The sequence below is a fragment of the Lissotriton vulgaris genome, chromosome 5, assembly GCF_964263255.1.
Source record: "Lissotriton vulgaris chromosome 5, aLisVul1.2, whole genome shotgun sequence".
Lineage (NCBI taxonomy): Eukaryota > Metazoa > Chordata > Amphibia > Caudata > Salamandridae > Lissotriton > Lissotriton vulgaris.
In genome coordinates this window covers 472,503,305-472,530,884 of record NC_141693.1, presented here as the reverse complement: position 1 = coordinate 472,530,884, position 27,580 = coordinate 472,503,305, and the positions used below count along the sequence as shown (strand labels likewise).

The following is a 27,580-nucleotide window of genomic DNA, read 5'->3' as shown; positions in this document are numbered from 1 at the left end:
TGAGTTCCGGAGCAGCGTGCTACTTGCCAGAAAAGCGCTTCAACACCCATCAGGGGTAACAGGTGCTATATAAATGCAAACCTTTCTTCCCCTTCTATCCCTCCACTATCCTTCTCACTCCAAATAACTGACTAATATCCACCACTCAAATTACTTTCATATTTTACAGTACTAATTCACCACTAATCCTTTATGGATTTCCGGAGTAGCCTGCTTCAACACCCCATCAGGGCTAACAAGCGCTATATAAGTACAAACCTTTTTTTCTCTTCTATCCTTCTGCTATCCTTCTGAATCCAAATAACTGACTAACCTCCACTTCTAATCCACCACTTAAAATGTATTTGCATGTTTCACTATACTAATTCAACACTAATCCTCTAAGGGTCCCGGAGTAGCGGGCTACTCGATGAAAAAGCCCTTTACGTCTCGTCAGGGTTAGTAAGCGCTATGCAAATGCAATTACAATACAATACATGCGGATACATGGCCCAGGTAAGGTGGGGGAGGGGGAGGGCAGCTAACAGAGCCCTTTAAATTCAGGCATGCAGTCAGGCAGGGGTGTGTTTTGGCACCCACCCCGTTTTCACTAGTTATTAATGGAGTGGTAGGCCAACTTGATAGAGATAGGGGAGACACCCCAAAAATCGGAGGGAGCAGGGCTCAGGTCTTTCTCCTTGCTGATGATACTTTATTCATTTCAAAATCTTCCCAAGGGCTCCAACAACTGTTAAATGATTTTAATTCTTTTTGCACAGACTGAGGGCTGGAGTTAAACAACACAAAGACAAAGTGTATGGTTTTTTCTCATGGTGTTTCTAAACCTTTTAACCACATCGCTGCTGTGGTTATTTTTACCCTGTGCTGGAAACTGCTATTTGGCTTTATTCATGACGAGCTCAGCTCGTCATCAGCACAGCTCAACTGTGCCTCATGACGAGCTGAGCTCGTCATGAGCATGGAAGGGGTTAAAATAAGTATGTTAGTTAGGGGCAATCCCATCGAACTGGTTTCAACCTTTGATTACCTAGGCATTCGACTTACACTATCTCTGTGATGGGCCCCCCAGCAGGAGAAAGCACACCTTGCATTAGCAGTAATCTAGCAAACCTCACATATAACTAGGGTCTGTGGAACTAGGAACTGTGTCTAGAAAGGTGGCCTAGCACGTAGCAATTTATAACACCAAGGCCCTAGGTTCAGCATTGTATGGAACAGAACTGTGGGGAAGTGGGAATATTGACAGCCTATCAGTGACTGAGAATCGTTTTATTAGATCCCTATTTAGTCTTCCAGTAAGCAATCCCCTAACCCCAGTTTTTCTAGATGTGGCTCAAAGGAAGATTGATCATAAAATAGAGTGAAGACTTTTAATGTTTTGGCACACAGAAGCTCTTGCTCCTTATCGTGTAGGTCTCATGGGTCTTATTCAGTGCCCATTTGTAAGTAAAATTCCCTGGTTATGATCCCTTAGGGCACTCTTAAGGAAGTTGGAGTCGGAAATATATTGTATGAACCTAGAGAAGACGGCTCTGGTTTCGAGAGCCAGGATTAAAGAAATATACTGGGAGTTCATTCAGGTGGAATGTGTGACCAAAGCTGAGAGATCACTTACTCTAGTATTCAGCCATGGCATGGAAATTGTTTCTCCAAATCAAATATAAGACCCTTCTGGAGGGGGCATGGCCAACAGCTGGTGGGAATGGCTGCACCTTAAGAGAGCTCTGCATCGCCCGGAGCTAATCCCCCAATATCCGTTGCACCCATCCGCCTAACCAGACCTGGGACTTGGAGTTGAGATTGTCCCCCCCTTCCCCCCCGACGATTAGACCGAAGCCCCGGACCAGCGGGACACCCACAAGGCAGTAAATGAAAGAAACAATCTGTGAGGTGGTGAGAGGACCAGGCAAGATGGCGCCCATCCTTTGGAAGGCCGAATGAGACCAGGCTTGGAGGTCTCTCCGCCCACCTCCCTGGGGCGAGACAGCGAGGCCGGGAGTGCCTGTGGGGTCTGAATAGACCCAGAAGCAAGACGCCCTGCTGTCCTGGCCAGCAATCAGGAGGGGCCCTGGGGCATGGCCCTGAGTGAAGCTTCGGAGGACTGGGAACGGCCTCGTGAAGAAAGAGCTCAGCTGGACGGCGGATGAGGGCGAAGTGACAGACGGATGATCTGCGCCCACCACTGTCTTCCGCAACAGGAAGAACGTGTCCGCAGTGGGGGAGACCTGATACAAGACCAGCCTGGGGGCCTGACGCGCCTTCTCTGGCTCTTTGTGGTGAGTTCAGTGAGCCAACTCTGTCCCGGAGGTGAGTGACTTCGACAAGGGTAGCGGGCCCACACCCCCCCCCCCTTTTCCTCCTCTACTGCTGACAGCTAAATAAGCCTTGTGACCGGAGGCGGCAGTAGAATTCCACCTGGACCGACCGGAAGGGGGCCGCCTAAGTGGCCGAGGGGGCCTGAGACCTGTGACCAGGTAGTTGGCAAGAACACGAATCGGTGAGCCTGAGTCGCGCATAACTGGGCACTTTGAAGCAGCTGAAAGTGAGGCATGGCCGGAGAGTCAGAATGGGACAGTGAGCACAGAGACCTGGCACTACTGATGCTGCTGGGGACATTTGGCTGCCCTCTTTGAAATCTGGGATAGGCCAGACAGCCAAGAGGTCTCCAGTCGCATGTGATGCGTAAAAGCCCTGGACTGTTGGGCTTCCAGGCCACAAAGCAGCGAGTGTATGGACCACAAGAGAGTCGGTGGGCAGGAAGCAGCAGAGGGAATGTAGTCTCCTGCCATGTCGAATGGTTGGCCTCAGAAATCCACATAGCAGAACAGCCTGGATACGTGTCGATGGTGGCGTCAGGGTCGAAGTCCTTGGAGGCTGAGACCTCAGTCTCACAGAGGGACCAGTGCTCAGATGACGAGCCCGCACTATACACAATATTGGCTGCCATTCCGCATCTTTAGGCAGGCAAGAAAGAGAATTGAGGTGGATAGCAGCTATACAGAGAGACGGAGTCACATATACCGTATATATGATAGCCCAGGACATAGCAGTGGTCGTCGCACGATACTATGCAGAGTTTTACAAAGTCAGACCAGTGGCAGCAGACGCCCAAATTAGGGAATATTTTTGGGCAGTTGTTATCCCCACTTTATCTACAGAAGACAGAGCAATGCTTGAAAATGAAATATCTCTGGGAGAAGTTGTTGCACCCATCGCCAAACAGAAATCAGGAAAAGGGTCGGGCCACAACAGATTACCAGAAGATTAATTTTAAACTAATGAGGCCTTGCGCGGCCCACACCTCCTAAAAATTTACCTGGCAGCCCAGACAGATGGTACCCTTCCACTAGATCTCTGTAGCGCCAAAATAGTGGCGATTCACTAACCAGGGAAACCCGCACTCGAGTGTGGGTCCTACCCGCCGATATCACTACTGAATGTTGAAACAAAAATATTGTCCATGATCCTAGCAACAAGACTACTACCGGTGATTACATCCCTAATCCATTTTGACCAGACTAGATTTATGCCCAAAAGGGCCACGAGATTTAACCTGCGCAGGCTGGCCAACTGGCTAGACACAGTGCAAGACAGACCTGATCCATACATATTCGTATCTCTAGACGCAGAAAAAGCATTTGACGCTGCCCACTGGCCATTCATGAGCCAAGTGTTTTAGAAATGTGGGTTCGGTCCAACCTTCATAGCCTGGATAGACTTATTATACACAAACCCAAGGGCGTGTGTGCGGATCAATGGAGTAACATCAACAGATTTCCCAGTGAGCAGAGGCACTAGACAGGGATGCCCTCTATCTCCCCTGCTATTCGCCATGGTGCTAGAGCCCCTAGAATGCTTTATCAGGAATCCTGCAGACAATAGGGGGCTTCAGAGACAATCTAGAACAGTTGAAAGATGAGTGTATCTCACTCTACGCAGTTGATATTCTCCTATATGTCACAAACACAAAACTGGCACTTCCTATTATACTGCACGTATTCAAGGACTATGGGCGTCATACCAGCTACCGCAGAAACTAGGACAAATCTAACTTATATCCGGTAGGGGAGAGCCTGGATGTGCAAGGTCTCCCCAGTCAACTACAGATAAAGAAGGGTTTAGATATCTAGGTCTATACTTAACTACCAACATACCAATGAGTCTCAACAATAACATCAAAAGGGTGCTGAAGGAATTTCACGAAGATGTGCAAAGATGGAGAAATCTCCCATTGACACTACTAGGCAGAGCAGCGATGTATAAGATGATTACACTTCCCAAGCTGCTCCAAGTCCTCCAAAATACATATCACAAAATGCCTGAAGAGATTTTTAAGACAATAGATACAGAGATGCGCATACTCCTCTGGAATGGGGGACACCCGCGAATAAGCCCACAGACATTTCAATGTAGTCAATATAATGGGGGATAGCGTTCCGAGACGTCAGATCATACTACTGAGAAGTACACCTGTAGCCATAAATAAATGGGGACATCTGCCAGGAGAACATCCCCTTGAGAGGCTTCAATTCTACCCTCACTGATACCTTCACCACATGTATGCGGGCAAAGGAACGCAGCAGCTACTCCCAGCAACCCAAAGTGCAATATAAGCATGGAAAACGGCAGAACGCCAAACAAAATGGGATGAGAAACGCACGAGAGAGACTCCGTTATGGGTGGGGACACGCCTACCAATAATAGTCAAATTAAAAGGCTTCCGAACTTGGGATACGATAGGGATATCCAGATTGGGTGACATAGGAGAGAAGGGCGCCCTGATCCCCTTTAGCTTCCTCCAGCATAAATATAAGCTGAAGAACACTCAAAGATACAACTACTTAAAGCTATAACATGCCTGGAGAGCAGAGAAGCTAGACGTATCAGAACTCCCAGAATTTGTGCCGTTAGAGGATAGATTATTACAGGGAGAAATCACAGACAAAGCAGTCTCATGGACATATAAAACACTTATAAACAATATACCAGATAACCTAAAATTGCTCCAAACGAAATGGGAGGCCACCATGGGCGAGCTGGAGGAGATGGATTGGGAGGCGGAGTTAATGCACCCAAGAGAAGTGGCCATCAAACTACGATTGAGGCTGATAAAGCTCAAGATTCTACACAGGGCATACCTTGGTAGGGCGCACTTACAGAAAATTGGGAAAGCTGAAACACCAGAATGCCTCCTCTGTAAGGTGGAGGAAGGGATGTACATACATACATTATGGGAAGGCAATCGCTTAAAAGTATCCTGGTCCCAAATCATAGAAGAGCTGGTTAAAATATTGGAGGCACAGATAACCACAGATCCCAAATACTTTCTTCTAGATATACCCTCTGCTGTAGATCTCTCCCGTCACAATCTCCTATTATGTAATCTAGGGCTCATTGTAGCCAAACTAGACATTGCTAGACATGGGGGAGCCCGGTTCTCCCCACATTGACAGAATAGAAGAAGGGACTAGACCATTACATGGGTGCAGAAATGGTTATATACCAGGCGAGAGAGTGCCTGCAGAAATTCACTAGGATCTGGGGCCCATGGCTGAGATACAATGGGCTGGAAATAGAAATAGAGGGCGAGGATAGAGCCCTGAGCATGACCGAGGGCACCAGAAACAAGATAAAGACGAGTAACCCATCACCAGCCCAACCCCGGACACATACTGTAAGACACTACCACTGGGAAAACAAAGTTTAACAATACCAATGCCGCAAATGATTATATGTGTATCAATGCCGACTGAACTCAAGGACGTAATCTTTCACAGTGCTTTTTGTTTACTGTTTAAAGAAGTTATCTTTTTCTTCTTGCTGTGTACTGTATTTATCTCTGCAAGATGCAAAATATATATTTTTTTTAATTAACAATGGCTGCCGTTCAAGGGCTCAGGAGCTCTGTCACCCCTATTGAACCCAAATTAGAAACAGTAACGGTAGAGGTCAATCTGCTCCACGTGGATTTCCACAAATTGTCAGAAACGGTGGCAGTAGCTGAAACACAAATAAATGAACTACTATCCACGAACAAACGGCTTGAAGAGCAGGTACTGAGCCTCACTACGCTAAGTATGCAGATGTCCACTAGGCTCGAAGATCAAGAGGGAAGCGCAAGGCGCAACAACATTAGAGTGGTGGAGGTCCCAAAGGGCTCTGAGGGCCCCAGCGTGGACCTGTTCTTGAAAGATTTTATTCTTAACACGTTGAAGCCTAAGCGCCTGTCGACATTCTTCTTGGTGGAGAGGGCCCATAGGGCACTAGGCCCGCCGCCAAAGCCAGGAGCACCTTTGCGTACCATCATCGCCCGTATATTGAACTATAGAGAGAGAGATGCAATTCTCCAAGCAGCACGGGCACAGGGAGACCGAAGGGTAGACAACGCCGAAATAAGATTCTTTCCAGATTTTACCCTACAGGTACAGCGGCAACGCATGAGTTTTGATGAAGTCAAAAAAACGATCAAAGAACTGAAATATATGATGCACTTTGCAACTCCAGAAGAGGCGTGGGATTGGCTAGAGGGCTGGAAAGTGATAGGTAAAGGGGCCGCCAGAGACAGAAAGAAGGATATGGCAAAGGGATCTGGCAAAAGGAGACCCGAAGTGGCAGAGCAACACTCTAGACCTGCATCCCCTAATAGACATATATGAAAACTGGACCCAGCGGGTCTACGACATAGAACTGTTAAGAATTGATGCTGGTGGGCTGCTGTGGTGAGGTGGGGGGCTGGTGGACACTCCGGGGGGATGTATTGCCGGTATGACAGGGAGAGGACAAGGAGAAAGGGAACATTTGGAGTAAACGCTCCTTTTGCCAGGGAAAGTACTGTCACCAAAGTTAGAAAAATATCAGTCAGCCAGAAACCGGACGCTATACCACATCCCGCTATTAGATGCTAAGTTGGGGGCGACAGGCATTCTGCAAGTTGGGGGAGTGGATAGTTCAGTTTCCACTAAGCAGGGTAGTGGGGGGGGGGGGGAGGAATGACGGATGTTGGGGTTTTTAGTTGTAGTTATTATGGCTACACTGCACTCTACCAGATACAAGTGCTCAAGCAGACAACAAAAGGATATGGGTGTAGAGTCTCCCCTTATGAGGGTCAGTCTGAGTGCCTCTCCTCAGCGACACACAAGGGAATGGGGTATGGACCGGGTGCATGGATGCTAAACATGAGAATAGATTAAAGATATGGTCCTGGAATATAAATGGACTGGGTAGTGGCATCAAGCGAACACTGATCCTGCAACATCTAAAACGCCACGGCACAGATATTGTACTCATACAAGAGACACACCTGAAGGGACACCACTTCAAGGCATAAGATAGAATGGGATATATTCGGAGGGCCCATGCGAGATGCACGTCAGACTCACAGGGAGTGAGAATTCTGATTAAAAAGACGTTGCCCTTTGTCCCTCTGAAAGTTTGGAGGGATGACCATGGCTGATATGTGGCCCTTCACAGGAACTGGAACGGGATAGACCTTAGCGTCTGTTCAGTCTATACCCCACCCAGGCTTTTGCTACCGACCCTTTCTGATCTGGGGACCTTGCTGGTTGAGTTTCCTACGGGTACACTACTAATAGGAGGTGACTTTAATGCTGTCTTTGACCCAAGAGTAGATAGGACAGGTGCCAGGGCGGGAGGGGGAGGAGGGCTGACTCCGCTCTCATAATTTGCCTTGGACTTTGGGTCTGACTGACCTCTGGAGGGAGTTAAGTCCTGGCGCCCTATAATACACATACTTTTCACCACCACATGGTAGCTTGTCCAGGATTAACTACTTTCTGACCCCCCTGGGCTTTACTGTCACAATTTGCTGCAGCTACAAATTTAGCTAGAGGGATATTGGATGATTTCCCAGTGCAGGTCCACCTACTGGGCCCACCAACAGACTATCAAAACCTGCGGCGACTGAACCCCTGGTACCTGAAGGACAAAGACATTAGGAAAAAAAATACGCATTGAGACGGTTCTGTATGTGGGGGGAAACCAGGGATCGGTTGATTCAGCACTGACTCTGTGGGGAAACCTTTAAGACAGTGATGTGGGGGTTCACCCAAGCTATAATAGGCTGCAAGAAGAAAGAATCTAAACAGTAGTGTACGAAATTAGAAGAGAAAGTGATAGAAATTGAAAGAAACGCACTTCCAGCAGGATAGGAAATAGACACCATGTACTGCTCTGCCAACAGGAATTGAGAGCATTGAAAGAGGACTTAGCCTGCAAGCACGCCCTAGCCATACAACGACACCTTTATGATGTAGGAGGTAAGGTGGCTAAATTTCTAGCGTGGCTAGAGGCGTGTCATAAAGAAAGGTCATGGGTACTGGAGGTAAAAGACAAAGACTGTAACATTCATACGACAAACGCGGGTGTCGCTGAAACTTTTGCTTCCTACTATGAGTCTCTATATGCATCCCAGACTAGCATGACAGCTGAAGACTGTGCTGATATCCTAAAAGATGTGGACCATCAGACATTAATTGGGGATGAGCAGGAGACATTAGAAGTGGATTTGATGGAAAAAGATCTGCGCAATGCGATAAGGGGTCTTCAGTCTGGCAAAGCGCAGGCACCCGATGAGATACCAATTGAGCTCTACAAAGGCATGGTGGGAAGGTGATTAAACCAATGTTAGCAATGTATCAAGAAGCATTACCAGTGGGATGCCTCCCAATAGATCAAAAGATGACAATCATAGTAACAAAACACAAAGAAGGGAAGCCACCAGGTGGCTGTAGTTCTTACAGACCAATCTCTTTGCTTACTGCAGAAGCTAAGGTACTGGCAGAGGTCCTAGCAACTAGACTGCGGGCAGTATAGCCCTCAATTGTATATCCGGACCAGTCAGGATTCATTCCTGGCCGGAGCACCTGGCTAAACTTGCAACGTCTGTTTGGAGTGCTTTATTTGACTAAATCATGCGGAAGCTTACAAATGATAGCAATGGCCTTAGACGCCAAAATGGCGTTTGATTCAGTTGTATGGAATTACATATTTGCAGCCCTGGAAAAGCCAGGCTTCAGCCTTAAATTTAGGGCTTGGAACAGACTTCTCTACCAGGCCCCTATGACAAGGATGAGAGTAAACAGTACCTTCTCAAATAGTTTCGAACTCAAGAGAGGCACACTGCAGGGGTGCCCACTATCCCCTATGATATTTGCTTTGGCTCTTGGACCGTTGGCAGCATGGATCCGCTAAGATCCTCTAATCTGGGTTACACCTGCTATGGGAGTCTGGGAAGAAAGTATCACCCTATACGTGGATGATATCATATTGTTTATAGCCAGACCTCAACACTGATGCAGATATTCTGTATATTTGGAGAGCACTCCGGTTATTCCATCAACTGGCCAAAATTAGTGATATACCCCCTATCGGGAGAGGCCTCGCGCCTGCCCCATGATTGCCTGGCCCAATGAGTTTGGAGGATTCAGATACTTAGGGATATATATCACACGAGACCCACAAGACTTCCTTAAGTGTAATTTGGACCGGCAATTTGAGTGACTGAAAACGGATGTGTCGCATCAGTAATCTCTCCCACTAACAATAATGGGTAGCGCAGCTCTCTGTAAAATGAAAGCCCTCCTGCGACTGCTTTACATGATGCAAAACACGCCCTGCAAGATCCCGCAGAAAACGTTTCGAAATATTGACCAGGCAGTTCGTAGACTACTCTGGAAGGGTGGTGCCCTGAGGATTGTCCTAGCTAAGCTACAGAAAGGGGTATAAGATGTCGGGCTGGTGGTCCCAGATGTTCAAAAATATTACTGGGCCTCACAGCTACTAGTAATCAATGACTGGGTCCAGCAAATATAGTAGACAGGATGGATATGGGCCCGGGAGGGTAAAAATTATTGTTGTATGCTAGACAGAGTAGAGGTACTTGACCACAACATACGTGAGTGACTATAGACATATGGCATGCGGCTACCCGGTTCCTTGGCTGTAAAGGGAGATTAACGGCACAGACACCCTTATGGTGTAGTGCACTGTTGAAAGAAGTAGGCGGACTGCGTGGTTTTCAGGGGTGGAGGCTCCTTGGAGTAGAGCACTTAGGGGACTTCTGGAGGAATCAAACATATGTAACATTTGCTGACTTACATTCTAACATACTCAGTTGGGCATGCACTACATTGCCACTTGCCTACAGGGGGACAGGTGCCTGAAGCCTCACCGTTAGAGAACCGAATACTGACAAAGCCACTAACAAAAAATGGAATGTCGCTAATCTATAAGAAGCTAATAAATAATCCTCCAGACTTGCTGGGCCCCTTGAAACGGGCATGGGAGACTGACCTGGGTGAGACGCTAGATGACGACGACTGAACAGAGGTCCTACAAACCCCCCCCCCCCCCCCCCCCCCCCCCCGAGAACTGTCCATCAGAGTACGATTCAGACTGATCCAGCTCAGGGTATTCCACAGAGTGTACTATGCGCAGACCCTCTTGTACAAAATGGGAAGAGCGGACTCCCCACTGTGTTGAAAGGGATGTGAGTTATAGGGATCCTTTTTTCCACACCCTGTGGGAATGTCGACTGGTTCAATCCTACTGGACACAAGTCACCACAGTGATGGCAAAAGTGGCAAACCTAGTTCTCCCTGTGGAGCCACATGGCTACTCCTGGGAATAAAAGAGGAACATGATTGGCCTAGGCTCATAGAAATTTGGCTAAAAATGGCAGCAGGAGTGGCAAAAAGAAATATAGCAAGAACATGGGCGGCAACGACTATTGCGACAATCTAAGATTGGGGAAAGGACCTCGATTGGTGTCAGGGGGCAGAGCAAGTGGTTTATACAGCCAGAGGTAGTTTCAAATTATTATTATTCATCCAAAAGGAGATATCTTTCAGACAACCCTTACAAAACTTGAAGGCGTCATCCGATTGCTCTTTAAACGAGAACACCAGCTGGGTGTCGTCGGTGTATGATATCGCCTTCACTCCCCAGTTGGCAATGAGTGAGAACAACTGGGCCAAATATATGTTGAAACGAAGTGGGCTTAGTGCCGACCCCTGAGGAACGCAACACCATATCTGCTTTGGTTTGGAGTGGGGTTGTAAGGCAATTTCTTGAGTGCCCGATTGGTGAGAAACGACTTCAGCCAAGGCAGAACTGCCCCACCCAAACTGATGTCTTTGCAACAATATTGTGTGGTCTACCGTATCAAATGCTGCGGATAGATCCAGGAGCACCAGCATTGCTGATGCCCCTGAGTCCACCGACATTCTTACCGATTCTGCCACCTTTAAGAGAGCCATCTCAGTACTGAAACCGGGTCTGAAACCAGATTGGGTATCGTGTAGAATGCAATGTTCCTCAATAAAATTGGTCAGTTGTCTCTGTACCAATTTTTCCCGCATTTTTGCAGGGGCCGTTAGTAATGAGATGGGGCGATAATTGCTCAGATCTCCTGGTTTTCCATTGTTTTTTTTACCTGAGGGGGAGGACAATGTCATGTTTCCACAAGTCAGAGAAAATGCCAGATGCAAGGGAGGTATTCCAAATGTGGATCAACACCTTGATAAGCGAGTGAACCTAGCCACATTTTTATTAGCCCTATGGATTAGGTGCAATAAGTGTATCGGGTGATCTTTTTAATGGACTTGGAATTTAATCTTAGCTTTCCGCACCAGTTTACACTCCTAGATATATGTATTGAGCGACCCCTTTCGCTTATCCTATATTGTATGATGGTTATTAGATAATTTTATTCCTTGAGACGTATGGATATAGGTGTTAGGTTTTTAGTTTTAATATTTATGTATGGATTAACTAGAAATGCTATTATGCTTTAAAAGGAAGTCCTTGTTAAATAGGCCTCTTGTAATTGTTTTTTGCTTTTTAAGCAACTATTGTTATGTTTTATTGTAATTTATTCCTAATTATTTTTTAAACTATGACTGTTATATTTATAATAATATTGTGATGTGTCCTTTATAAGCTCTATGTCATCGAAATAAAGATGATGATGAAGTCCATTTCCAGACACTAAAAGTGATTTATGGCCTTTGAAGGTTTGTGTTTGGTTCTGCTTCTTTTGATGTGTACACGATTCTCTGTCTTCTTCCTCTTGAAGAGACTCCAAAGCTGATAGTCCTACAACACAGACCATGGGAGTGACTAGAGTTCACACCTGGATGTCAGCTACAGTGATGTAAGCATCAAAAGGTTAATCATGGGCTCCTGGTCCGACTCTTTATGAATTACTTATCAGCCTCTTCTCTTTCCTGAGATGTGTCCATGCCCTTCCCTTGGGATCTATCTCTGAATCAATGAGCACCCTTTGAAGTGTAAAGGGGGAGTCTCTCTCTTTCTTCCTTCTCCAGCGTGTCTCACCCAGATCACAGGAAAGCAGCAATCTCCATGTAATGTACCATTACAGGCACACTTGCACTCAGTTTATGGACACAGTACATGCACTCTTCGGTACAGTTGCCTCCATGCACTGTGCCATCACAGGACAGATACATTCAGCCCACACATTCATTCTGTGTGCACTGCTCAGTGCTGTAGCCTTTCTGTGCTGCTGTTGCAACCACCCACACGGTCAGTACAAACATTCCCCATGAGTGCACTTCACCCTTCACGTATTGTACTTCTCGCAATCACACATACACCAGCACATGCTTTCACTGCGCACGCTTTTCCAGCACTACATCTCTCATGTATTGTATTCCTCTCCGGTATACATCCACCCAGTACACGCACTCACCATGCATGCACTGAACAGTACTGCTCCATCTCTATACTGTACCCTTCCCAGGCAGATATAAATCCAGTGCAGCCATCACTCCTGGGCTCCCAGCATTCTACATCTAACTGATGCAGGCCAAGGGTGAGTAAAGCACACAGCAGCTGGCCTTTAAAAAGCTGAGTGAGCATGTAGGCCTCACTCCAGTGACACAGGTTTAAAAAGGACCTGTTCACTAGTACTGTTTACTACACCGTCTGCTGCCACCACCTCGCTCGTGTTATTATCTCTTTGTGAAGGCAGCTGCCTTCCACCACCACGAGGGTAGCGTTTGTGTGCCCCTCCTTGTCACAAAAGTTTGCAATCCATGACACAGGCATATGTCATGGCACATATGCATGATCCGTGTTTGCCTAGGACAATAAAAATCAGCATTAGGGATCCAGACAATAGTACAGATGGCCACTCACGGCAGGGGAACATGTCCATAACCATGCAGAGGACCTGACGGTCTTAGCCACCCGGGCAAGACTGGAACCAAAACAGATACTCAGGTTACAAAGCACCTTAGTTGGAAAAGTAGGTGGTCCTATTGCGTCAGACCGCATAAATGGTCCATCTGGACACACCAGGTGTGGCATTCAGGATCTCTTTAGTGGTGAATTTGCAGTCTGTTAAATTTGCAAAGTCTTCTTGCTTTAGAAAAAATATCTTATTTTCTCAAGCGTTGAGATCTGTTTAGCATCAAAATCTAAGTTAGTTAAAATGTTATAACAGTTAAATAATGTCACAGGAATTACCACATACATTGGCTTTAATCACCTAATAGTCCACATAGTTAGCCTTCGTCATCCCACATAATTCAACCAAATTTACCACATAATTTGGTCCAACATAGTCGCATAAATTGAGAGGTCTGATCTGAAGCACAATCCAGAGATAGGCATCTCAAGGCAATTAAGCCCCATAAAACAGACAGGGAGAATAAATTTCTAAGAGATCCAATAATGATTCTTTCCAAAATGTTGATTTTTTTTTAAGAAGACTGAAAGTTTAGTTTGACATGAGCAACTCAATAGAGATTTATACTTTAAGAAGATAGTTTTTTTTGTTTTACTCACTGCACTATGGAAAAAAAGTTTGAGCCGAAGGATGCAGTCTCTTCAACTCATTTATAGGCATCGAGTACTAGGCTTTTTTGATATTTGGCAAAAGACTTTGAGAATACTTATGTAAAAATCCGAGCTTGCTGCTAAGGTTTAGTGTAGTCTGGTCTTTAAGTTCAAACATTAACATAACAGACAATGTTCTATTTGTGTTTGTGACCTTTTGCAGAATTTGGTTTCCAAGTGCTTTGCTCAGATACCTTTGGTTATATGCTAGTTGGCAGTCACTATGCATATCTTGTGCAATTGCATGCACTTCATCTTTTGTTATTTGTGGGCGTCCTGATTTTATGTGGCGATGCTATAAATCTCTTCCCACGTAGTAGTAACTGTGAATCGGACCACCTATCCTTCTCCTCGTTGGCTCCTTGGTGACTGGCACTCTTTCATGCCAATAAGGATGAACCGCTACCCATCAACCAGTTCCTGTTGAGTACTACAAGAGTGTTTGGCTTGATTTATCATGGTCATTAGGACCTCAGACAGGGTAGCATCTCCCACAATCCAGTAGGTTTTCTGAGGCCGCCACCAAGACTTCAGCCAAGAATGCATTTAAGCTTGAAGGAGATGAACGGCACAGCTTTAGATATGAATCGGAGCCAGGCAATTTGTTTGGATGGCTACATGGGCATGGATTGCTGCCCATCTCCTCGGGTGACTGCTCGCTCATTCGGGGACCGTACTCCCCCCTCCTTGGAGATGTGACTTTTCAATACAGGGCGCACCGGCTTGAGGGTTATGAACATAGTGGAGGAAATTGAGATGTACCCGCCGCCTCTGGATATGTATGTTAAACTTCATTTGATTCACGAAGACCATGGGTCTTTAACGTGGCCTAAATTACACACAATCAGCAACAGAGAACACACCAAGCAGCCAAAAACAGAACCACCAAGGCAATAGCTGCTTCACCAAGCAAAGAAGAGGGCCCCACAACAGAGGGGACTCCTCTGAAAGACTGTTCACAGCCACCAGACGTGTACATTGGCAGAGATCCAGCAGCAAGCATGGCAGACCGAGCTGCCAAACCTAGCAACTATCCTGAGCTAAAATCTCACAGCCCCCCAATCCCGGCCCCACCAGCTCTACAGGCTCATGCTCAGTACTGTTCTAACTGTGTAACACAAGGGTTAGCTCTCCTGCTTGGGGCCTCAAACTGCACAGGTAATATAACTTGACTGGCAAATCGACTGTGTGATGACACAAGTCATGTGGTATTTGGTATTGTTGTTAGGTGATATCTGGTAAGTATAACAGCGTTCCTTTACATCGAGGCTAGGCATTGAGTCGTACATCATGGGGGCATTCATAGTCTATGACTGCAACCCAATTTCTATGTCACTCTGTCAATGTCCCTGTGCCCCAGTCTCCATTTCTGTGCCATCCCTGTTAATGTGTCAGGGTGCAGGGTATGTGATCTAGGGCAGATGAGCCTCAGTTTTGTATGTGTCAAATATCCTTAATCACAGTTTGTGTCGGTCTCCCCTTGTTTATGTCCATACCCCGAACAGTGTCCCAGTGTGGGAGTCTCCGTATTCTAGTTTGTTTTCCAGTGTTTATTTCCCAGTGCATGTGATTCAGTTGAAGAAACTGTGTATTTGTCTCAGTGATCTTATCATAGTGAGTATGGTCTAGATTATTCTCTGTGCACCAAAGTCGATCCTCGAAGTCTGTGAGCTACAGTCCTTTTCCGTGTTCCATTGTTCATTTCCTAGGGCATACCATGCCTACCCAAGATACGTGTCCAAATGTCGGACCCTTTGTTTTTGTCCTGGTGTCTGTGTCAAAGAACATGTGCTCAAGGATGGGTTTTTTTCCCACACTATCCTTGTGCCAGTGGCAGTGTTGTTGTTCTGGTGCTCGTACCCAAGTGTCACCACCTAACCTCTCTGTTACAGCATCCTTGTTCTTGTCCTAGTATCCTGGTCTATGTCCCAAGAGCTTGTCAGATTCTCCACATCCTTGTATGTGTCCAGGTGTCTGTGCCACTGCTTCTTCTTGTGTGCCACCAGAGGACTCTGGAGATGATTCTGTCTGAGATATGGAGACGCTGGAGGAAGTGCAAAGCTGGAGGGATATCGTTTCTGGGGTAGAGGTGGCATGGCTGCTCTGTCGTGCACACGTGTAAGACTCAGTGTGTGAGATTAGTAAAAGCGCGCAGGAATTTATATGATTTGTGAGATCTCTCTTAGGAAAGCCAAGATTCACTTGAGAGGAGGCCATCAATTCTTTGGCATTGTAGTTGGTCAATAAGTACAAAGTGATTGCCGTTCCTGGTCTGAGGTCTGCGGTCTGCCTGTCTATGGTCTACCTGAGACAAGATAGAAGGAGGCATCAGACTCAGACCTGAGAAGCAGATCGTTCTGTTGGAATGTTGAAGCTGGTTACAGACCAGCTGTTCCGATGAGTATTTGCATTTTGACATGGGTTCTTCAATGTTGGTTTAGGTCTAGCTTTTTTGATAAAGGTTCTTGTTGACAAGTTTTATGTAAGCTACTTTGAGCTTCTCTGCAACTCGAGAGCAGCATCGAGAAAGGAGCACGCTGGCTTTGCTGTAAAGGGCAGAGAGGGCACTTCCTAGTGGGAGGATGTCTGCCAGTGATCATCTGGGGATTCAACGTGCTTGGTCCCGGTGTGTCAGAAGTGGAACGGGGAAGAGGCATTGAAATTTAGGCCCAGAGAAGCAGGCAAGTATAAGGGGGGTGGCATACTGATGAGAGAGAGGTGTAGCGCGCTAGCCAGTTTATGTTGACATGCAAAAGCATTGCATCCAGTGCTTGTATGATGGTGTTGGTGCATAGTATGGGGATCTGTGGTCAATGTAGAACTGTAGAGAGCTATTTTTGTGAGTTTCAGCAGAAAATGTTTTGTTGTGCTGCATATGGTTTCATGATACCATTTCAGTTGTCACTGGTATGCAGGTTTGCCTACAGGATTGTTTGTATGTGTTGCTCTAATTCTGTTCAAGTGAGGAGTTCATTTGCTTTTTAGATAGCTAGAGACTGGGGAACCATATGCTGTTGCATAGTTTCTGTTATTGTTAAAAGAGGGTGGAGCCCAAAGCAGGCACACATGTTTATGATGCAGTTGTTTGGTGAATCTGTTCTGCATGTGAGGCTGTTGGAGGTGGAAGACAAATCTCTAGTGCTGTGAATGTAACGGACCTCAAGGAGCAGATGGAAAAGGGTTGTTGCATACGGTTGGCTGAGAGTGGGAGGGAAGGTCTGGGAATAGAAAACAGAACAATGAGCTGGTTAGGGGTGTGAGTGGTGCCACACTGACTAGATACTCTGAGCTAAAGTTACATTCTACAGTATTACCAGACAAGTGAATGTGCCCGGTTACCCTTCGTTTAAGGCTGAGAATTCCCAGGTCATTGACTGTGCCCTGATGGATGGCCTGTTTTGGTTTTCAAGCCAGATTTTAAAGTCCCCAAAGATGGTGACCGGATGGTGGAGGATAAAGTCAATGTTACAGAAGGAGTCTACAAAGTGAGGATTTGAACATGGTGGTCTGCAGAGTAGGAAAGCAAAGATGTGTATGACTTGAAGAAATGTTACATCGTAGTGGACATCTGTAACTGGGAACATAATAGTTGATTACTTCCGGGTTTACACATCTTTGTGGTCTATCACTATGCTTCCTGCTAATTGGCATTGTGCACAATCAATGGATAATATGCGGGGAGGCAGGTTTCTGGTAACAACAGTAGGTCTAGAAGAGGTGTTGTATGAAACTGTTGAGAGTCAGTTCTGAGTTTGGGTAATGATTTTGCGTTCATCAGCAAGCATTTAATTATGTGTGTCCGAGTCTTGTTACAAGGGTTTGGTTACGCGTTTAGCACAAGTGCGCTAATGAAGCATATGGGTAGTATGTCATGTTTGCACGGTCTGTTGCCGGGAGAGGAAATTATTTAGTCATGGATGCTTCTAGATGTAACTGTGCATTTTGGAGGTTGTGGTGTGATGGTTTTGCCTTGTGATGAGACGGATCATTTCCTGTATAAGTGTTGTGCATTCCCAGTAGGTCGTAATGGGTGGAGTTAGTGATGGTGTTGTGCATGTGTAATTAGTATGATTGCCGTGGGTATAAGCAGGACTGACCACTGGAATTATGGCTGACTAAATGATGTATTACATAGATAGGAGTCCCAGACTATGTATCATTCGCATATACAAAAAACATTTGCAAAGTATTGTGTACACATTACTAATACTCCGACTTTATGAGTGATGTTATTTATTCACACCCTCATTGTCATACATTTCATGTATTGTACATATTCAGCATAAATACATGTGCCCGTAGTAGAAGGAAAGGGGGAATGAAGGGGGGGGGGAGGTGTTTGGTGAGGATCAAGGAAGTGAGTGGACAGTTATAATAGTTGCATGTGATCACACAAAATTTGACTGGTTCATATCACATGGGGACATAAAATTGTTGCCACAAACATTAGTAGATATACACGAAAACCTATCCCATGTGGTCTATCACAGTTTAATACTTTGTTGAAGATGGGTAGGTGTTGTTAAAAGACAGTTGACGTTTTGACCCCTGTGTGGTGTAGGCTCTGTTGCACCTTACAGTGGGGTCTTTTCATCAGGACTAGGACGTGGTGTGAGATAAGGGGCACCAAAATACCACCCTGTATCAAGGGTAGTGATGATAGTGAAGGGAGGGCCAGCCGGCTCCTCTGTGGGCGAGAGCGGGTCTCATCCTCCTCCCCCCTTTGTGCAAAAACTAGCGTCTTCATGTATATAATTTCTTCCTATTTCAGGCAATGAAATAATGCCCTGACGTATAATATCAGCCACTATTTCCTAAACAAAGACTAAAACAAGTTCAACCTGAGATTGTCTTTGATACCGAGAGAGGCCAGGACACCATATATCAACAGGTACACATTGAATACTTTGCGGTGCATTACGAGTTAGAAGAGAAGTTCTCAGTAAGTGAATAAATCTTTATTGTTTTTCGGCATTTTATACAGAAAAGTGACAAAGCCCTGATGAAAGTCCGGGAACTGGTCTCCCTGGACTAGAAACGCGCCGGCACACCTGAGGGAGAGATCAATACCATTAAGTGCTTGAACTGGCCTTGGCTGGTCGTAAAGTTATCCCCATTTGAGGATTGTGCTCCTCCTTTTGACTTTGTCCTTTCTGTCTTTATGGATATAGATTAACTCCATTGAAAAATTTCAATTTTTTGTTGTTTGTATATTGTATTTTCTGTGGAATGTATGATAATTGTGTATATGAAACGTAAATATTTGTTTGTAAATAGTCGTGTATTGTAATTGAAATGTATTGAATGTACAGTTTTTTCCTTTTTTTGCGAAATTTGAAAAAAATTGTTTAAAAAATGTCTAAATAGATATAAATAAAAATACCGGGTCAAACTAAAGAATTTTGTGTTTGCCCTATTTGTCAAAAATACGTTTTTAAAAATTGGTTGGGTGTAGGCATACTTTTGTGTTTTTCGATGCTGTACAACTGGGCAAAAAGTTACTGGCATGGAGGAGATTGTCGTGGAGTGTCGAAGAGTGTAGTGGAGTGCAGTGGAATGGAGTGGAGTGCAGTTGAATGGAGCAGACTTGAGTGGAATGGAGTAGAGTGGAGTGGAGTAGAGTGGTGTGAAGTGGAGTACAGGGGCGCAGAGTGAAGTGACGTGGGGAAGGGGCGTAAAGTGGAGGGATGTAGAATGTCGTGGAGTATAGTGTGTCGTAGAGTGGAGAGACTGAGTGTCGTAGAGAGGAGTGGTGTAGAGTGGAGTAAAGTGGCATGAAGTAGCGGAGAGGGAATTGTGTAGCATGCTGCAGAGTGGAGTTCAGTGGCATAGAGTGTCATAGAGTGGAGTGGCGTACAGTGGAGTAGCTTAGAGCGGAGTAGAGGAGAATAGTGGAGTGGATTGTCAGAGTGGAGTGCCGTAGAGTTGAGTGCCTTAGAGTCGTGGGGTGTAGAGTGGAATAAAGTGGTGTAGTGGCATAGAGGCGCATGGCGTGGCGAAGAGTGAGTAAAGTGTCAGAGTGGAGCGGTGTAGAGTAAAGTGGCTTGGAGTGTAGAAGAGTGGCGTAGAGTAGAGTCATTAAGTGGAGTAGAGTTGTGGAGTGGCATAGAGTGCTCTAGAGTGGAGTGTCGTAGAGTGGAGAGGCATAGAGTGGCGTGGAGTACAGTGTCGTAGAGTGAAGTGGCGTAGACTGAAGGGGTTAGAGTGGAGTTTCGTGGCATAGCGTAGAGAGGAGTAAAGTTTTGTGGCGTGGAGTGATGTAGTGTAGAGTGAAGTGGCAGAGAGTGGAGTGGCATGGAGTGGAGTAAAACGCCGTGGAGTGTCGTAAATTGGAGTGTCGTAGGGTGTCATACAGTGGAGTATGGCTAGTGTAGTAGAGTATTGCCATTACAAATAACACATTGTCAATTGAAATGACCATTACATTCGTAAAGACATACTGTTTTACTGATATTCCTTTATAGTGCACAAACAATAATATGTGAAAATGGCATCACCTAGTGTACTGATTTGTTTCGCTTGTATTGAAATATTTGTTTCAACCACACTTCAGAATTACAAAAAAATGTGCTTCATTTGTGCTTTCCTAAATGTGATATATTCAGAAATATTTGCACAGTAAATTTACAGACATCTAAATGTTCTTGTTTGCTAGGAAAAAAAACGTTCCTTTCCCATCCCTAATATCCTGCAAGAGTTTCACATAAATCCTTCCACTCTGAAGTCAGCGAAAGAAAAGTAAACACCAGGCTCCCTTGAAAGACAGAGCCTGAAATTTGAACTCCGTCTTTGAAAGCACAGCAAATGTGACAAGAAAGAACAAAATGTAAAGGCCTGTTTACAGAAAGTGAGCACTCATGGAAGAATACAAGGGGCGATGGTAAACAAGCTATATACTCTATGGGCGGGACAAACACATATGTACAGCCTCAATTAAATAAAGCGAGCAAATCGAAAGCAAGCTAATGTAAGTTACAAACCACAAACCCAATGGTAAGCAAGGGGCGGAATGCATTCCCAGGGAGACTTTGAGAATGTCTCCAAGATGTCTTTCTGCAACCAGAAAGCTGTGCTACCTGGTACGCTTCCACCTAAAAAGGGGGCCCAGATTAAGAAAGTATTTCACTGGCATACAAATGGTTGAAGATGCCATACATATACTGATAACATAACTTGTATCTACCCGGTAACAAGTCTAGGAACTACAGAATGTCTTGAGGCTGTATTTGTTATGCCTAAAAGGACAGAAAATGAGATGTCTGTGCTCACTATATCTGTTTGGTAACTTGCCCAACAGGTATAGATTATTGGAGGCATGCACTCTGTATGTCTATGAGAGGATGCCTACTGCACACAGACTGTCAAGGCCACAGTATTAATGAGGCTGTAGACCCACAGGTTAGCCCAACAGTACAATACATAACACACTCACACATTACAGCTCAGATAGGACTTAAATGACTTCAAGGGGTTCCAGCAGAACTCAGAACTAAGAGAATCTTCTACAGCATAGCTTAAACGCAACTCCTGGCACTGACATAGGCACAACACAGGCCCAGGCTATCTGGCTGGTAAAACATTTGCCACTTAAATGGTACATCAGTCACATATATCTACTCATTCTTACAAGTAGAATGTCATCAAATCCACTTAATTACGGATGTCTCAAAACATAACCACTAATAGTCGAACAATTGACAACGGCACCTCGGCATAAACTAAAATCCATGCACACCATTCTCAACACCGATCTCTACCCGAACAGTGCCGGCTACAATCCGCTACAGTCAAACACTAAACAATACATCAGTGTGCTCTAGCTTTGCCGCCTCAATTCAATATGACGAGCATCTGAAGAAGAGGAAATACAGCCAAACATAAAAACACAATATCGACAGGCCACTTACACAGCATTCAACAAGACTCCTGGAATCGAAAAAAGGTGCTAAGTCTTCAAAAGTGCTTCTAGGCGATACAAATGGTAGGAACATGCTATACAAAATGCTTAACATTACTTCTTGCTATACCCACAAGATCCCAGTACACTGCAAGTATCCCCTTCTAGATCCCCATCTAGGCATTACATTTGCCCAGTAATCCTCTGTATAGTCCAGCAACAACAGTACCTCTCTGGATTGTGTGGTAGGCCCAGTACATTTCTGTAATGTTAAGTGCCCCATAGCAGACTTATTTCCTCTAGCATCACCCTTCTGTGCATCCTAGCAGCATTGGCACTGGAAGTTGGGGTGTGAGGGCTGCTGCAGCACCCAAAAAATAACCATGCAGGAGTTCAGAAGGTGTATGAACAATAAAGATGCCTTTACATTTTCTGTTTATCTTGTCACATTTGCTGGTCTACAAAAACAGAGGTCAAATGTCAGACTATGTCTTCTAACAAATTGCCACTGAAGCGTACTGACTTCTCTTTCTCTGACTGCAAAGTGAGGGGATTTTTTAAGTGAACTATGTGACAATCTCAGTCTTGCTCGAGTACAGCGAGTGTGAAAGGAAAGGCTGTATGGTGTCATTAGGTCTCACCTAGGCAGCGCTTGCGCTGTCTCTTTGAGACATACTGTATTCAGGATATGGGTATGAAGCTCCCCCCACTATCCGCCTATCTTTTTAGTTGCCTCCTGTCAATGTCTTTTGTGAATGGTGGCTTTTAATTGGTCAGTAGGTGAAATAGTCTTTTCTTAATACCGCCTTTTCTCTTCTTGTAACCTCCCATGAGGACACCCCCTGTTACCTGTGTTGTTACTCGATATGTTTTAATTACAGCCTTGGAGCACTATTTTCTTAAATAGCTTTGTAGGACACACTTTCCCGCAATGCTTTTTTAAAATGTATTTATCCAGATCGGCACACCTTGGCTGAAATAATGGCAGCCGCGCCCTTCTTTTGGTTAGTTGCGATTCAAAGTGGCAGCATGCCTTTTTTTCCTCTTTATTTCCTTTGGTCACGATGGCGGACCCGCGCTTTAGCTTTAAACATCTTAAGCGAAAGCGTGGGTGACGCAATTGCTTCAAAAGTAAAGAAATAGAAAAAAACGTTTTTTTCTATTTTTTTACTTTTGAAGCAATTGCGGCACCCGCATTAGCTTAAGTTGTTTACAGCTAAAACACAAGTGCCGCGATCGATTTACAATGCAATTGCTCTTGCATTACTGAAAGTTTTAGCTATTGGTGTTGCATTATTATTAGCAACGCCAATAGCTCAAACTTTCAGCAATGCGAGACCTATTGCATTGCAAATGCTTGTTTTTATGTAACACACAACAACGTATATACCTATAAATGACCTGTATAGATGTTTCAGAATGTATCAGCAGTTAGGAAAGCACAAATGAAGCACATTTTGGTAAATCTGAAGTGTGATGGTAGCAAAGATTTTAATAGGATTAAAACAAATCCAAATATTTTATTTGGTGATGTTCAAATGATAAATATTCACTGAAACCCAGTTTCCACACAATATAATTTGTGTGGTTTACATAGCTTTCTCAGTAAAACTTGTACTGCAAATGCAATGGCCTTTTCGATGGATAATGTGCTCTGTGTAAAGGACAGTGTTCCACCACACAATACTTTAGTAATACATTTGCAACAGTCTGCTCCAAAATGCACCACCGGCTACATACGTCACAGCTAACACTCTCTGGCTGCATACGATTGCTACTCATGGTCTTTGTTTGACATTTGGGTTTTCCCCAATCCCTCTGGCTTCAGTTATGCAACATTGATGGCAGCACCCCTACTGTGTAAATTGTTCCAGCATCACTGCTTTGCATCCTGCAGCACAACACGAGCACCGGTACATATCGCACTTATTTCTCTGCCAGCACCATACTTTACCCTCTTAGCAGCCCTCGGCTCATTAGCAGCGCCGTTCTATGTCCCTCTGCGATTCTCAGCACTCTTCCTACCTTTCAATAATTCGTGTCCCAAACTTTTCTCCACTCCTCTCAACCCTGCCGTACTCTTCAGTAGTTCCCCTGCAAATGCATGTGTTTATCCTCAGCATCCCTGCATCCCCACGTGTAAGCAATGCGAGCACTTGTGAATGAGGGGTCGCGCATCTGGGCAACCCCTGAGCATGTCCCTTATGAACACCCCAAACCCGCCAGCATCTCCAAGGTACCTACCTGTATGACCGCCTCCAGCCGCACATCTGCCTCCGGAGCACTCATAGGCAGCTGCACCTGCCCCAGACCTTCGCCCTCAAGACCTCCCTACAGCGGGGCAGCTGCGTTCAAGGGCGGGAGGGAGGGGTACTTCAGTCCGGGGGTCCTTATCCCGCAATCTGCCAACATTTGGCCATCCCGGTCTTCATCCCCAGGGGTGTAATCTGCCCAAAGGAGAATTAATCCCTTTATGATGAAAGTGAAAGGCCATCCATGGCGCCACTAAACACCCTGGCCCCGCCCCCGAGAGTGTCCGTTGCCGAGCAAGAACAACACTGGACAGACACCGGAACCCCCAAAATGCCCCCTTCCACAGCCCCCTCCTTCTGAGAGTGTTGTTAGGGGGCCTGGGCCCTGGCAGCCAGTAGGAGGCAGGCCTGGGCTCGGGCACCGCCTCTTCCTGTGCGGTCCCAACCCGCCGTGGATTACAGGTCCTAGCGCCGCGACACCATGTACTCAATGAGCCTTCCACTCACTGTGAGGGGGGGGGGGGGTCTTGTTACCTTAGGCTCCCCCTTGCGTGCGCTTCTCACTTATACAGCACAGTCTCACCCAATAGGCACCAGTCTCACTCTTCCGAGCAGTCTCGTTATTTGGATGTCAGTCTCACCTTTGGAGTACATGTTCACTCATTCGGTGCGAGTCTCGCTCATTGCAGCTAGGCTCGCGCTCAGCTAGTCCAAAAGACCATTGACTTTCGAGCAGATTCGCGACTTGATACCCTGTTTCTTCTGTTTAGAAATGTAAGGGTTAGTGAAACACCCTCAAATGTCACTGTCAGTCAGTCCTGTGAACTCTGGCCATAGTAAACCTTTGGGTGGTGCGGATGAGGGCACCAGGACCTCGAGGTGAGTCAAGTAAAGGAAAGCTCCACCCCCAAGCCATTACTATGACAACCCCAAACTCTCATCTCCGTGGTTACAGCCAAACCACAGCTCTAGACGGGAGTCATTTGAAAGGGCTGTCTGTATCTTTAACCAGCGCCCCTCCCATAGACTAGAAGAACAAGGGCTCACAGCATAGGAATACTTTTAATGCAGAGTGATTTACAAGGAGAGGGACATTCCATGCACAGGGAGGGATTCCCAAGGAGAGGGACATTCAATGATCAGGGATTCAAGGAGAGGGACATTCAATGATCAGGGATTCCCAAGGAGAGGGTCATTCCATGCACAAGGAGAGAGTCATTCCATGCACAAGGAGAGGGTCATTCCATGCACAAGGAGAGGGTCATTCCATGCACAAGGAGAGGGTCATTCCATGCACAAGGAGAGGGTCATTCAATGAACAGTCAGTGATATGTATCCCGCGCAGAAGGATGAACTCGCAGGATCAATATGCATTCCCTGCACAGGGATACACACAAAAGCGGTATATATGTAGCCCGTGCACATAAGTGAATTAAATTCACAGCATAAACATGCAACCCGTGCACAGGGATGCACAAAGGGCACAGGGGCACAAGAACAGGGACGTGCTTCTCTACCTACCCCAACCCGATCCGTGCACTGTGGACCCCCAGGACACACAATCAGACAGCCAGGGGCGTAATACAGGCCCCTGCGGTGCAGGGTGGGCTCCAAGTGTTCGGAAGGTGGGGTGGATTTAGAGGGCTGCAATTCAGGCAAACCCCAAAGCATACGACTATTTGTGATATATAATATATCATATATCATATATTGGAGACTCGGGGGAGGCTTATCCTATTCTGCGTGGGGGTATCATCTTGTGGCATACCCCTGCAGCCTGGCAGCCTATGCACAGAGCACATTGAGTAGTAAAATAAAGCCAAACTTCCCATGCACAGGGGTCCATACACTTGGCAAATATGCGCTGCTGTGCGCACGGGCCAGAAGACAGATATGCACACCATGCACCGGGCACGTGGACACAGACCTAAAACATCCCTTGCAACAGAGGCTCACCGTACACAAGGGCACTCAGGGGAGATATGCCGCGGCCTACCCTGGGGAGAGACTGGCAGGCTGGCAGCCCATGCATGGACACACAAACACACGGCACAAAGGCTCCTCTTGACATAGGCATTCGGGAGAGTAACATCCATTAGACCGAGGGAACAGCTATCAAGAGTCAAGCAGGTGCAGTGGCACCGGGGTCCATGTTTGCGAGGGTCCCACTGCAGCTCAATTATGGATGACTTACTATCCTCCCGGGTTTAAGGACTCTTTTCCCTAACTGGATTTAGGCCAATGATACTCTTGCTACGATGCTGCCTTGGACAGGGATAATGGCCTGGGAGTGTCCAGCTCTGCGGGATTACTGGGATGGAATAGTGACCTATATAAATGAAGTCAGGGCAATCCCCATGCACCCCCTTAGCATGTCTCCTGGGAGGGTTTCAACGTCCACCTAAATATAAAGTGACCACTGAGTTCGTGGGCCTTACCCTCCTTATACTAGCAAAGCGCGAAATCAGGATGAGATGGAAGGCTGCCACCAGCCCCCGAGCAATCAAACGGAAGGACTGGACGCAATATTACAGGGCAGAGACGTTTTAAGGCATGGGCCAAGTGTGTTCTAGCCCAGGGCCCCAGCCTTTCAGGGGGCCCCTGCCAGCTCTGTTCTGCAGAGAGTCTTACCCTGATGACCTCGAATAGTTCCGAATTGTTTTAAATACCATTTTCCTTTAATTTTGTTTAATGTGGGAGTGTATTGCCGACATTTTGAAGAAAAAGTCTTTAGGTAAAAAGGCAACATCCATAAAAAAGCTTCTTTAAAATCAAAAGTGGACCTCACATATGAGAAATGGGAGGGTGTCTCAGAGAATATTTGCAATATTTTGAGTGAGCTGCTGCTGTGTTACAACATTGAAGACACACCTCTCTATCCCTATTTGACCTAAAATCATTTAGAATTTGGAGCTGTGTGCATGTACACTGTCAGTGACTGGGCCAAAGAGGGCAAGAAAGAGGTGAAACTGAATCATAAATTCAAAGCTGGTCTGAACAGGGGCCTCCAAAATACGTTTGGCCCAGGACCTCCAAAATCCTTAAGATGTGCCTGTTACAGGGGGCGGGGTATGAGGGTACCACACTACTCCGAGACAGAGGCGTTGTACAGCGGACTTAGATAGGGCCTGGGACAGCTTGGTGGAAGGCCTGGAATCACCTGATGCGACCCCCCCCCCCTCCCTTGACAGTTACATACACTCTAATTCAGGGCCACACAGGCCAGACTTCATTCACGACTGACAGGTGTACCGCCCACATTGGCGGGAGATATCATTGCTACTATGCTCTGTGGGAAATTCGAGAGGCAGGTGGGGGAGGAGGTGAGATTTGTTGACACCAAGGCGAGGATGGAGTTGCAAGTATTATCCGTATTGCACGACCTATTGTGAATTATACCACCTGCACAGTATAAGGGTCATAAAACAATAAACATGTTGTGTACAAACAAAAATATGCATCGGGCACACAGGAGAGATATGTGTGCTACACGACTCGTTATAGATAGCTTAGTGGACTAATGCATCGACTGAAGTAGCTGCGTGACGCG

The 27,580-nt window shown here is 46.0% G+C and overlaps 1 protein-coding gene across 3 annotated transcripts in view; it reads right to left on the bottom strand.

The window, feature by feature from the left end:
* CROCC (ciliary rootlet coiled-coil, rootletin) overlaps window positions 1-24,357 on the bottom strand; it is a 463,946-nt gene extending 439,589 nt beyond the window's left edge. For all 3 annotated transcript variants that reach the window (XM_086921919.1, XM_086921920.1, XM_086921921.1), the window contains exon 1: window positions 24,023-24,357. In XM_086921919.1, the coding sequence (XP_086778045.1) occupies window positions 24,023-24,067 (45 nt within the window). In that variant the 5' untranslated portion in view covers window positions 24,068-24,357. The remainder of the gene's footprint in view (window positions 1-24,022) is intronic.
* Window positions 24,358-27,580: the final 3,223 nt, after the last annotated feature.